At 36.0% G+C, this 14,187-nt stretch overlaps 1 protein-coding gene across 1 annotated transcript in view; it reads left to right on the top strand.

Moving 5' to 3' along the window:
• LOC110020977 (ER membrane protein complex subunit 1) overlaps positions 1-9,921 on the top strand; it is a 55,128-nt gene extending 45,207 nt beyond the window's left edge. Inside the window, exon 12 of the mRNA XM_020719286.1 lies at positions 9,530-9,921. Coding sequence (XP_020574945.1) covers positions 9,530-9,790 — 261 coding nt within the window. The 3' untranslated portion in view covers positions 9,791-9,921. The remainder of the gene's footprint in view (positions 1-9,529) is intronic.
• The last annotated feature ends 4,266 nt before the right edge of the window (positions 9,922-14,187 follow it).

The raw sequence follows: 14,187 nt of genomic DNA, 5'->3' as shown, positions 1-14,187 counted from the left end.
AATAAAGTAAACCAGATTAGATAAAGAAAATTTAATACTTAATTAAATAATTTATTAAAATAATAAATTAATTAAATATGATGTTATGTTTGTTTTCAAACTTAGAAGAGACGATGTCAAAGCGAAACAATCGGGATTGAAATGAGTACTTTATTTTTAAATTATAGTAAGAATATATTTTTTCTCAAATATGTTTGCAGTTGATGATATTTGTGAATGTTTTTATTCTGATTGAGATATTATTTTCTTTATTGATTATATCGTGACAAATTATTGTAGCTATTTACTCATGTATTTTTGTATATGATTTATATAATATAATTGAATTCGATGAATACATGTTTTTGCTGACTGTTTGCATGTGTATGACTGACTATAATGGAGTACCCCTTGGTGGTATTAGTAGGGAAACACTAATGTACCCGTGCACGTAAATGAAAAATGATATTGATATTGAAGTACCTTAAGTGATACAAATTTTAAACAGTGTCTCTTGTGACGGTTGTATAGATATGAAGTGATTTTGATATGATACTGATATGAATCCCTTTGAATGTCATGTTAAATGATTATATTGATTTATAAAGAAGTTTAACTGACATGCATATTGTTATTACTTTTTTTTGTTCTGCTGTGTTTTAGAAGTATGAGTATTTACTTGCTCATTTAGCTCACAGTTGTTTTAACTGACTTTTCAAGTTTAATTAAATTGTTAAAATATGAGCGATAGACAAAAAAATGTTTATAGACGATGGGGACTGCCAGTAACGACGTAATTTTAAATTGTACCGCTTTAATTTAATTTGTAATGACTCTTTCATTTTTTAAATTGTAGACAAATGTTGAAAATTTAATTTGTACAGTTCAACTGTCTGTTCGAATCTTGGTTAATTCCAAATCCTGAGCTGGGTTGTGATAAATAAAGGGTCTAACTATTATTGTAGGAAAATTTTATCAAAGGTATGTGTATTTCTCAGTTTCAACTAAAATCAAGAACAAGTCGAAGTAAGACTTCCAATGTTTGGATCGTTCTCTCTAATTGACCGTTTGTATGGGGGATGAAAGGTTGTACTGAATGTCAATTGAGCACCCAAACCCTCTTGATCTTCCTCCACAGTCTAGATGTGAATCTGCCGTCTCAATCTGAAACAATAGATTTTGGGACTCCATGCAATCGTACACGTTCATCAAGTAATGTGCAGACTTGGTCAGACGATCAATAATTACCCATACAGCATCACATTCCTGCCTTGATCTCGATAGTCCTGTCACAAAGTCCATTGCAACGTCCTCCCTTTTCCACTTTGGTATAGGCAACATTTGTAACATTTTACCTGGCTTCTGGTGCTCAACCTTAAGCATCTGACAGTTAGGCACTTTGTCACGAACTCTGCTACACTGTGCTTGAATCCTGGCCACCAACATAAACCCTTAAGCTCCTTAATGTTTCTCATGCATGATTTTTTTGCAAAAATTACTTACATCAGGAATACAAATGCTACCCTTGTACTTCAATAACTTTTCTTCATCGATCTCATATTTTTCCAAGTGCCTTGCATTCACCTGGCCAAATATTTTTCGAAACTCTGCAGCTTGTAGCAATCCATCTCATATTTGTCCTTCAAAGTTGGCTGAATGAACATCTGATTCAATAGAACGAAACTTCCATCATTTTGTGTCACTACTGATAACTGTAAATGCTCCATATCTCTAATGAACTATTATTGTTGTGCAATTTCCCAGTTAGCACTGCCACTTGCCTTCCTGCTTAGCGCGTCCGCCACAACATTTGCTTTCCCCGGGTGATATTGTATATCCAGATCATGTTCTTTGATAAGCTCAAGTTATCTTTGTTGCCTTAAATTCAACTCCTTTTGGGTGAAAATATACTTCAAACTTTGGTGATCAGTAAATACTTCACACATGATACGATACAAATAATATCTCTATATCTTCAAAACAAATACAACTGCTACAAGCTCCAAATCATGTGATAGATAATTTTCTCATGATTCTTCAATTGCTTAGATGCATAAGCAGTTTCTTTCTCATGTTGCATATGGACACATCCAAATCCCCTTAAAATTGCATCTCAATAGATCTGAAAGCCTTCTATCCCCGAGGGGATAGTCAATACTGGAATCGTCGGCATACATATCTTAACTTCTGGAAAGCTTCCTCACAACAATCTGTCCATTCAAAAATATCACCGCTTTCTGAGTAAATCTGGACAAAAGCATTGCGATCTGCGAGAACCCTTCAACGAATCTCCTATAATAATAACCTGCCAGACCTAAGAAACTCTGAGCTTTCGTAAGAGTGGTTGGTCTAGGCCAATTAACTATTGCTTTAACCTTGTTCCGGTCCACTGTGTTGCCTTCATTGCTAATGATATGCCCCCAAAATGCTATGCTTCTCAACCAAAATTTACACTTTGACAACTTAGAATTCAATTTGTTCTCCTTCAATGTCTGCAGAACAGTGCGAAGATGATATGTGTGATGAATCTCATCACTGGAATAGATTAATATGTTGTCAATAAAGACTATCACAATCTATCCATAAATGGTTTAAAGATTTTGTTCATAAGGTCCATAAAAACTACATGTGCATTTGATCATCCAAAAGCCATTACAACAAATTTATAATGCCCATATCAGGTGTTGAAATCTTTCTTTGCTATATCATCTCATTTGATTCTCAATTGGTGATAACCTGAGCACATATTTTTGAGTTATAATATTCGTGCATCAAACATGCGACAACTGCAACTCTCCTTCTGCGCCTTTTTCTATTTGCATCTATTTATTTTGGTATCGAAGTGGCTATCACATAAGCATCAGTGAATTTGCTAAAATCATATAAGGTTACAATCAAAACCAACATAAGCAAATAATGCTACAGAAATAAATAGAAACCATAACGATAAATAAAAAACTTTGAAGTAAAGTGGCATGTACAAAACAGTTTAAATATCCAAAGCACAATGAAAAAAACTATAAATAAATAGAATGTCCCACGTGAATGTAAATAAGAAAAATTTCTCATGTCTCTGTTTCTCATGTCTCTGCTCTCATAAAAATATCGTAGGTAAGTCACCCTACGGTCAGCAGGCATCGCGATGAAAAACTCTCCAGGTCGAATCTTCATGCAACTTCATAGAAACCAAATGCAGCGGCAAATCCTCAAAAATTTCTGGAATTACATTCAGAATTTGCACAATTTGCTAGACATAAGTTGCTTGAGATGTGCTGGGGTCATTGCTGCATGAAACCACCAACTGTATATCTTGTTTCTAAGAAAAATAGCTCCCATTTTTTTTTTATTTTCAATCTGCGAACACTTACAGTGCTGCATGAAACCACCAACTGTATATCTTGTTTCTATGAAAAACAGCTTCCATTTTTTTTTTTTCAATCTGCGAACACTTACAGGGCTTGTGGACTCGAGTTCATAGAGATCTGGGCTGGGGCCTTCAGTAAAATCACCTGTTTGGTCAACTCCCAAATTTTCGGGGATGTCACCCGTCCTCACTGGGGGTACAATTGTTGTTACCCTTTTCTACGACACCCTTAAATATACGATCAAACTTCTCCAACACAGGATCGATTCCACATTATTTAAATTTTTTCGCAACATGCACCACCTATAAATTCATATAACATGTAGTTCAATTTAAAAATAAATTAAAAATTGACAAACTTTAAGAGACATTTCAAAAATGTTCATCGCAATTCTCTCTGCCCACCACTCGAAAGCATTAATCGTTTGCTTATTTGGATCCCATCCCATGCCCGTTGATTCTCGCTTCAATTTCTTCTAGAATTTTCAATTCTTCTTGAGTTGATCCCAGTTGTTTTTAACTGCATCTTATAGTACTCTCTGTCTGTACTTTTCTTGAATTTTCTAAAAATATTTTGACAACATTTCTTGTTAAAATAGGTTGTTAGCCTATTTCTCAGATCGATCTCCTTGAGACAAATGCTGCAAAATGTTAATTCTTTTTATCTCATATTATAGATGAACCAATCTCTTTTGTCTTAATCATTGTATTATCAAAAAAAAAAAACTAATTAACATAAACATTTCCCATAAAAAATATTTAACACAACTCAGCGAGAAAAATGCCATAATAGCATCATCACTGCCCCTCTGCACCACACCGCCACAACACCCAGACAACCGCTGCCACTATCTCCACACACAACAATACGACAAACATCTTTAAAACATAACACATCTACTACCTCTACACACCAAAAACTCCACACTAACCAACACATACACAACCACACAATCACCACCTCCAAATACATCAAACATCACCAACACATCCACAACCACACCAAAAATACCCACCACCACCTTACCCACACACAAACACATCCTCCATCATCAACACAACCACAACCACATGAATACGCAATCACCACATCCAAACACATGCACCTCACCCACACACAAACGCCACCAAACATCACCGCCTCCGCATCCACGTCCTTGCACCAACCACCCTTCACCACCCCATTCAAGTCCTTCAACCGAAACACATCCACCCCCACATTCACCACATAAACAACATAAGCCAACATCAACCAAATGTACATAATCCGTTATCAACCAAAAGACACCCCTTTGCATGTGATTACAAGCCATTGAACGTGCTTTTGAACCAGCAGTGATTTCACCTATCAAGAACATTTTAGAGCTATAGTATAAAACCGAAATCCAACATCAACCGAAAACCAACACTCATTTCCAAGTCATCGCACATGGTATTCCCAAAAATCTCCAAATTCGAACATCAACTGAAAACCAATTAACCATTAGCAATTATCAAATAAAAAACCACAAAATTCTTGAGCACAGTAGGCATTAACCAACGAGAAGGGGAACAGTTGCACAGAGGAAACCACCAAATTCTCTGGCATTAAGCCTTTTGCAAAATCAAAAGTCACAGATAAGTTAGGGTACATATTACCCAGCACGAAGAAGAACCACACAGAAGAACAACCGCAAAATTTTTAAAAACAAGAACAATAACATAGTTAAGGTAAGGATTTCCCAGCGAGAAGAGGTATCACAACATAGAGGAACCGCCACACAGATTAAATGACACAACGACAAGAAGACACCGCACAAATAAGAAAGCACTATACATATAAGAAGGCACCACACAGAGGATCCCTATCTATGAGAATCACGCTAGAGAGAGAGCGAAGATAACTTAACTTATCTGTGAGAATCACACGAGAGATATCCATGAGAATCGTGCGAGAGAGGGAGGGTAATTTAGGTCAAGTATCGCGAGAGAGGAGCACATCGTGAGGGTAAGGCGAGAGAATGAATCATGACAATGAGGAGAGGGGCAGCGAGGTCACGAATATAGGAATGTGAGTCGCAAGACCATGCCTGCAGCCACGTTTCCAATGACCCCAAGCGTGTTTCCAGGCCGCACCACAGCATTTTTGTAGCTTCAATTGGGCTCTAAAACTAGTTATACTGACATTAGTCTGCTAAAAGGGTACCTATGACCTCGGCCTTTATCGAAGTAAGGAGGGTCTTGCGCTTCCCGTTCTTGGTGAAAGAATGTGTTTTTATATTTGTCGTGCTTAGTCATTCGGTTAAATTAGCACGGTCTTCCTAGCAGAAGGTGACCGACATTCATAGAAATCACATCGCACCATATCTGGCCCTGCAGCTGGCCTCCGATCGAAAATTCTACCAAGTATCTTTGATTGATGTTGACCCGGTTCTCCTTCAGCCACTTAAGTGAATATGGCTGGTAATGTTCTCTGCTTTGTGAATCCTAATTTCTTTACCAGTTGTGTTGACGCCACATTCTTTTTGCTTCTGTCGTTGATAATAAGACTGCATACCTTTTCGTTCACTGTACAACAGGTGTAGAATATGTTGCGGCAAAACCACTGCTAATCCCTAGTATCCCCAGTCTGCAGAATTCATCAAATCACGAGTGCTTCTCTTTCATCTAGGGGAAGTTGGCACACCTCCCTCTGTTCTCGGCTTTCTCGTCATTGCTAATTTCTTCCACGACGCCATGATCATTAAGTGAGACTACTCTGCTCGTGGGGCAGTTGGTGGCTATGTGGGCATAATCGTGGCACTTGAAACATTTTCTAGCCGGTACAATGTTGAAGGCGCTGTCTTTCTTCTGCTTCTTCTCGCTCTGATTCGTACTTTCATTCCTGTGTCCGGGCTTGCTATTTCCCGGGGTATCCTTGTTGATTGTGGTAACTGTAGGTGGTTGTTTGTCTGGAGGTTGCTGCCTACTCTGCTTTTGCTGTCTTTCTACTTTTAAGGCCAGTGTCTGGACATCTCCCAATGTCCAGTATGGTTGCAGTTGTACCAAATTGCTAATGGCAAGCCTCATTTCCTCAAGATATTTGACTATTGTATGCTCTTCCGGCTATATCAGTCGACACTTGAGTTGTAAATGATCGAACTGGGCTGTGAATTCCTCTACTGAAATGTCCCTCTATTGTAAGTTGTGGAGTTTTACAAAAAATATCCAGGTGTTAGTGGGGTGGGTGATATTTTTTTCCGCATTATCTTCTTCATCTTCTCCCACTTAATTATCTTTTCACTGCATTCCCTCTTTATCTGCCTCTACACATTTTCCCACCATAGGGAAGCGTTTTTCTTCAGATTAATGGTGGCTAGTTTGACTCGCCTTTCCTCGAGTACCTTCTTATATTCAAAGATCTGTTCAACAGTTTGCAGCCACCCAAGGAATTCATCTAGATCCATGCCTCATTCAAACTCAGGTAGACCTTGATCCTGTAGTCTTTGGGTCCTCCCACGAGTATCTACTCTCGGGAATTCTCCCTTTGGGAGGGATTCAAATATCCCTCTCATGGCCTTTTCTGATATCGAATTCCAAATCGTCATGATGTGTATTCTTCATCGTTGAAAGCCTCCCCATGGAAGGGATTCAGATCGTCATTTCTTTCTCCCCTTTGAATCTCCAAAGTTGGATCGAAGATATCCTCTTCCCGGTTCTTGTCATCTAACTCGGGTAGTCTCCATTGCAGAAGATGAATTTCACATTGGATCTCTTTCTGAGTAGAGCTTGATGTATCTCTCCGTGGAAGATATCCTCTTCCCGGTTCTTGTCATCTAACTCAGGTAGTCTCCATTGCAGACGATGAATTTCACATTGGATTTCTTTCTGAGTAGAGCTTGATGTATCTCTCCGCGGTAGCATGGCCATGGTTGGGAATTGGAAAAAAAAAGTTGGAGGTGAATTGGGTATCAGCGGATGCTGGGGAACCCTACGACAAGACTAGAGTTGAGCTAACTCTGATTCCAAATAGTACCGAAACTAGTAGAAGAAACAGTAGAAACACAAAAAAAAATCTTTCATTAACGTTAAAATAAGATTGCATCATGACTCGAATGGAAATAACAACTCAAAACATGAAACAACACTAACAACACTCCTAAATGTATCCTAATAGGTGATGGAGGTCGGCTAGAGAGATGTGGATGATTGGAAGGAGTGACAACAACCACAAGAGGCGAGTGGTAGCGAAGGGAAGGTGTGGAACTGAAGGGACGGCAAGTGGGAAGGGTTGCGGGTGGTCGGTAGCGATCGTATGTTGGTTAGGAGAAACGAGAAGTGGTCGGTGGCTAAGAGGAGTGAAAGAGATAGATTGGGGAGGATAAAATGGGAAAATACGATCACAACTGCGGAGGGGATACAACCGAAGAGATAGATTGGGGAGGATAAAATGGGAAAATACAATCACCACTGCGGAGGGGATACAACCAGAGTACCACCACCTCCTCGGATATAACTCGCAAAGAGGAAAGAGACTCCACACCGGAGATCTAAAGCTAAACTCAAACACAACTTTAATCTAACTCCCTCATACCCAAAGTCGGCAATTTATAGACTCCTAAAGGAAGCTTCTACATGAAGGAAGAGAGTAGGAAGCCTGGAAAAATCCATAAAATCCAAATTCCAATGTTGACGCCCATTTGGATCCAAATATTCACTATCCCACTCCTTGCTCTCAAGCGGGTTCTCCCGCTTTCGCTAATTCTCGTGGATTCCTGCTCCCGCGAAGTCTGTCGGGGCTTTGATCTTTCATGATCAAGGAGCCCCGAATCGAGGCGCTTTTTAGTGCCCAGGGGTGCTGTTTTAGTGCCCTAGTTAGGGCGCTGGTAGTGCTTGTATCAACGGGGGTACAAGGAAAACCAACAGGCGATAAGGAAGGGGGGAGGTGGAGGTGGAAGTCGAAGAAGATACTCACCATCGTGGAGAGGGATACAGTCGGAATTCCACCCTAACCGTCGGGTACAGTCCTCGGAGTGGAAAATAGGATGCCAACAGCTTTCCTAAGACACACAAAGCTGAAAATAACATGAGCTAACCCTAAGACACACGAAGCACATATAAATAATATTTTGATAGGGAGGAGAGGTGGGGCCCTCTCCTAATTGGGTGGGCCTCACCCAGTCTCAACTGAACCGGTTCATGTTGCCTGGTTCAGTAGGTGTGGGAGGGGAATACCCCCCGTGTCACGAAGTGCTTACCAAGTGCATTCAGAGTGTAGTAGTTTGTGTATATTTTTTGTAGATGAAGAGATTCTAATTAATAAAATCATTGTTGAAATTTGAAATAAATAGAAATTTAGAACAATGCTAAAATACATTTGTCGTCGTTTAAAAATTTATTTCAATCAATAGCACTTGAAGATAAAGCGATACTTAGGTGATATATTTTAGCATCTTATTTTTATTATGCATAAGGATGAGGATGTTAAGGTGGATATAACTTCTAGAGTTAAACCTAGCGGTTTAAAATGAATGATATACCTTCTATAGTTAAAATTTAAAAGGTTAATTTTAAAATGTTTTAAGCTAGGTATGTTGCATGGATCTATGTTGATCAGGAAATAAGTGATTAATTAAAAAATTGACTGTCAACAAAACTTAAATGTGAAGATGACTTTATGTCAAACTTGGACTTATGAATTAAAAAATGATTATTTTTTAGTGATGGTAAGAGCAGCATCTATTTAAAATAGTGGACAGTGCATTTATTTGGTTTGGGAATATATACTGAAGGGTAGAAGATGTGCCAAAAGAGCGGTAGATAAAATTCATATCGAAGTATGAAGAAGAAAAGTGCTTGGTCAATGATAATTTGAATGGTTGTTGTGCAAATACATTGCTGAAAATAGATTTTATTCCTCATACAGAACTTGTCGATGATCAATGGACAATGATGTCCAAAACTAAGCCTATTTCACTACATGTTAGTCGCTTGTGCGAATGCCTTCCACTTGCACGTGGGATTAACTTACATGCAGTTAACTTTGCCTTCTTTTTATCTCTTTTATCAGAAAGCTGATCCGTTTCATATATATACTCTCCTTGTAGTTTATATGATTTACTCCAATTTTATGCAATTCTTTTGTATATGTGGTGTTATAAATTATAATGTTGCAGCAATTATGTTTCCTTAAAATTCATGATTTAATTATGCTGATTTCGTCTGCAGTCTCATGTGACACACTCGCTTCAAGTGGAAGGCATTCGAGGCATCGTAACGTTCCCCGCCAAATTGGAATCCAGCACCCTCGTCTTTGCCTATGGAGTTGATCTCTTCTTCTCCAGAATCACTCCGTCGCGGTCTTACGACTCCCTTACAGAAGATTTCAACTTCGCCCTCCTGCTCATCACCATTGTAGCCCTGCTGGCTGCTATCTTGGTCACATGGGTCCTCTCTGAGAAGAGAGAACTGAGGGATAAATGGAGGTAAGCGTTATTTTCGCTCCAAAACCTTCAAAAGTTTTGTTCTCAACATTTGTTTGATACTGTTGTAATTTAGTTTGTCTAAACTCTTACCATAAAATTTCTATTTATTTTTCAATAATTGCTTTTCCACTTGAATCATGCTTACTTTAAGCTGTTTTTTAAGTCCTCAAGATCTGAAATTATATTTTATTTAAGCTCTCAATAATCTATTTTCACACTTTGAGGCTATATTTTGTGCTCCGTTTGGGGCAGCTTATCCGTTATCGTTTGGAAACAGCGTTTGAGTTGCTTATCCTAAAACACAGTTGGACTTTTACATTAAACGCGGAATGCGGGTCTAACCCCGCAATCCATGTTTCCAGATAAACGACTTAACTGGATAAGCACAAGCTGCACCAAACACACCACACCCTAATCTTTTTTCAATTCTATCCACCACTCTTATCCACCATTCTTCCATTGAGAGAAAGTGATGGTAGTCTCTCCTATTTCCTGTTCCTTCAATATTGAACCGTTGATTCCCAGCGTTTCTATCACATGAGCTGCTATCAAATTTAAAGGTTGCAACCAACCAATTGCTCGCAGTTGTCAGTCATTAAGAATGAAGTGGTTGGCTATCTTTTCAAGGAATAAAACTACAAAATTATTTAGGCTTTTTTTAATAGATTCTTCATTAAATTTGGAAGAATGTCTGTTACCCACTTTTGATTTGATTGAGATTTTATTCGTTTGCCTTGTTAAATGTTTATGGGGCATGAATTTTTGTATCCTGTTTCCTCTTTTTTGGGTAATGGAACCTTATTTACTTAAAATTTAGAGGCATTTACATGCATGTAACTTAATTTTTATGTCTTTACATAACTAATATTTAAAATTTACTTATTTAACACTAAAATTTTAACACCACATTAAAAATAACTTTAATATTTGCTTTTTTTAAGTGAATATACCTTTTCTTGCTTATTATTTAATTTATTTATGTTAGTAAGGTGTTGATTAAATATCAAGTTTTATTATCTTGATACATATATACATAAGAATTGTGTGATACATATATTATTTCTTACAGAAATTTAATTAAATTCCACGTAGGGTTGTAATCAAGCCGAGCTATGTAAATCGTACTTTGGACTTCGTTTGTTGCAATTATAAGTTCATGTTCAGCTTGAGCATGCATCAAACATTCACATATTGTTCAAGGTTCACTTATTGTTCATGCTTTCATATATTGTTCAAGTTTGACTTATTTAAAATTTTCAATGTTTAAGCTTGATTTGTATTCGATTGTTTATGAAATATGAACGATCTAAAAATAAAGAGTACCTAAATTTTCATATGAAAAAATATAAATTTTACAAATCAAAATACATAAACAATTGAATAAATCATGTAACATGTGTATGATATAAGCAAATAAGCTAACATGTTATCATCTATTGTTAATAATAGATATATTTTCATAAGAATGAATTCTAAAATAGAGAAAAAATTTTGAAACAAGAGCAACAAAATTTAAATAAAATGGTACTATAATATAATTTAAAATAAAATAAATATATAATTAAGAATTAATTTAAAAATATTATTGATATAATTATATATTAATATTAAATGTATAATTAAATAAATTTTACCAAATCAATTTTTTTTTAAAGTAATGTGCTATATATGATATTAGCTGTATTCAAGTTTTATATCGAGTATTTAACAAGTTTGTCCAACAACAAACGAGTTTATTCATGAAAATAATTGAACAAGTTTAATCATGTTCATGTTCAGTTCATTTAAGATTCGAGTGTTAAAAAACTATTCAAGCTTATTCATTCAAGATTCAAGTCCTAATTGAGTTGAGTTTGAGTTGTTCATCGAGTGCATTGGTTCATTTATAGCCCTAAATGTCCACACATTCCTATGTGTTTGTCTATCTAAGACCCAGAATTTGATAGTCACCTTCGTGACACTTCAGTATCATAATCCTATGCAAGAAAGTATGTTTTTCATTTTTAAATAGTTAATAATAATGCTATATTTTTATGTGATACTAAAGATTGGAGTGTATGCATGTAAATACTATGTAAATGTGAAAGTTTCGATTTTAGATATGTAAATACACCACAAATATGTCATGCATGTAAACAACCCTACCTTTAAAAATTTAAAGCCCTGTCCAGTCTCCATTTGATTAGTTCCAAGGAAACATCCATGGTTTATTCAGTAGTCTAAGGATCACCAATTTCTTTGAGACAAAGCTATATTTGTTTGTTATATAATAATCCATTATGTAAAATTAAGTTTTAAGATGTGTGGATGTATAATGTATATAATTCCATGTCAAAGTATGATTAAATTTAGTGATTAAAGGCATGGAAGTATTTTTATATGTTTATATAGTATTTTAATTTGGTCTCAGGCTTGCTTGATTCAACCAATTTTGACCCATACAAATGGAGTCCTTATTTTTATATGGATTCAATATGAACTGGTCATCAGGTGTACTTATGATGCATGGAATTATAAGTAGGGATGTTATCGGACGGATTTTGAGCCAGCCCAAGATGGGGGGCCTGTTCGAAATTGACTCGAATGAATTGAGTTCAGAAGTAAATCAGGCAGTCGCTCGTTATGTTCTATTTTGAGCTAGTTTGGTTCGAAGTTGAATCGAGCTTGACCAGGCTCGGAATCGAAACGAGTTGGCTTAAATTTGGGTTATTTGGATTTGTTTCAGCTTGAAATCGGCTCGTAGCTCGTCATATTTGTTTTTTGGTATTATATATAACTTTTATAAGAAAAGAAATTGAGTTGATCTCTAGCCAGTTTGATCTGTGTATTGCTCGAAAGCTATTCGAAAAGAATTCAATCCAAAGTTTTCGCTCATAGTTGGCTCATTTATTTTGATCCGATCTTGATTTTTGAATCAATTTTCGAGTGATTAAGGATCTTCGAGAAAGATTCACAGCCCTAAATTTACAATTTATATCTTGTAATAAATTAATGGGAAATTTACATAAGTACCACAGATTGCTTTATGTATTTACATGTCTAACAACTAAATTTTGATATTTACACTTATAACATTGATGCTATAACCCTATGCAAGAAATGATGTATTTCATTTTTATATACTAAGAGTTATATTTTTGATGTGATGCTAAAGATTTAACTGCTATTCATGTAAATGTAAAAAGAAAAGTTTAGATGTTAAATATGTAAATATAAGAATTGTGTATTTGTGTGCGATGTTTGGATTGAACTAAGAGTGTGAGTGAGTAAAGCTGACACGTGAGTCTGCTCTAGCTCGGCTCGATAACTAGCTCGTGAACTGAGCTCGTAAGCTAACAAGTTAAGCTCAAGCTAGCTTTAATTCGACTCGTTAACTCGTGAGTCGGCTCATTTAAAAAAAATATATTAATATAAAACATAGTTAAATATATTAAATTTGAAGACTATTTGAAGCATTAAAAATAATTAAAAAAATATTATTTTATATTTTATAATAAGTGATCTTTTTATTATTTCTTTTAATTTTAAATTAAATTATTTTCTCTCTTTTACGATAAGCAAATTGGCTCAAACTCATAGACTTCAACTTGAGCACGAGGTCGAACTCGATAAAATTAATCAAGTTCAAGCGGAAGTCGGCAGTTCGAGCTCGACTCCACTTGTTTACACCTTTAGATTGGACCCAAATGTACATCATTAGTTCAGTCAGAATCAAATCAAACAAATATGATTGAAAAGCATGCACATTTTTATCGGTTTGATTCTCTAAAGATTTGATTTTTATTTTCAACTTAGGTAATAATGAAATTCGAAATCACACCAATCACTATCAAACCCTAATGGTTGTCAGTGCGCCAATGAATTATCCCTCCTCTCCCTCCTCAAAACACCATATTCAAAGAAAAAGGATCACAAAACAAGCTTCAAATTTCCTGATAGGGAGCAGCCTAATTTAATTTTAGAAGACTATTATTTTTCAATATATTTGCTTTTCAGTTTTTTTTTTAATTTTTTTCTTCTTAAAATTAATTTATTATCGAACGGAGCTATCTATTTCTTTTTTTTTATTTTTTATTTTTAATTTTTGCTTATTATCGAACGGAGCTATCTATTTCTTTTTTTTTTATTATTTTTTATTTTTAATTTTTGCGGCCATTATGGGTATTGTTGTAATCTCCATCTATTGAATCAAGGTTAGAGGTGTAAATGACATACAGAAGATTCTCTGTCACTTCATCAAAAGAAGTACCGCTTCCTGAGCTAGATGGTAATGAGATTGCCAACTCTAACTGATCAAGCCTGTTTGCCTCCCCTTAGAAACATCACAATTTATGAGGCAAATTTGCGAGTTGGTCTCCGATTTTTATTGGTGCCCAAATTAAGGGAGTTTCTAAAACCTAC

The sequence above is a fragment of the Phalaenopsis equestris genome, unplaced genomic scaffold (assembly GCF_001263595.1).
Source record: "Phalaenopsis equestris unplaced genomic scaffold, ASM126359v1 Scaffold000114, whole genome shotgun sequence".
NCBI lineage: Eukaryota > Viridiplantae > Streptophyta > Magnoliopsida > Asparagales > Orchidaceae > Phalaenopsis > Phalaenopsis equestris.
The sequence above is the reverse complement of the archived record's forward strand: the minus strand, read 5'-3'. Positions and strand labels throughout refer to the sequence as shown.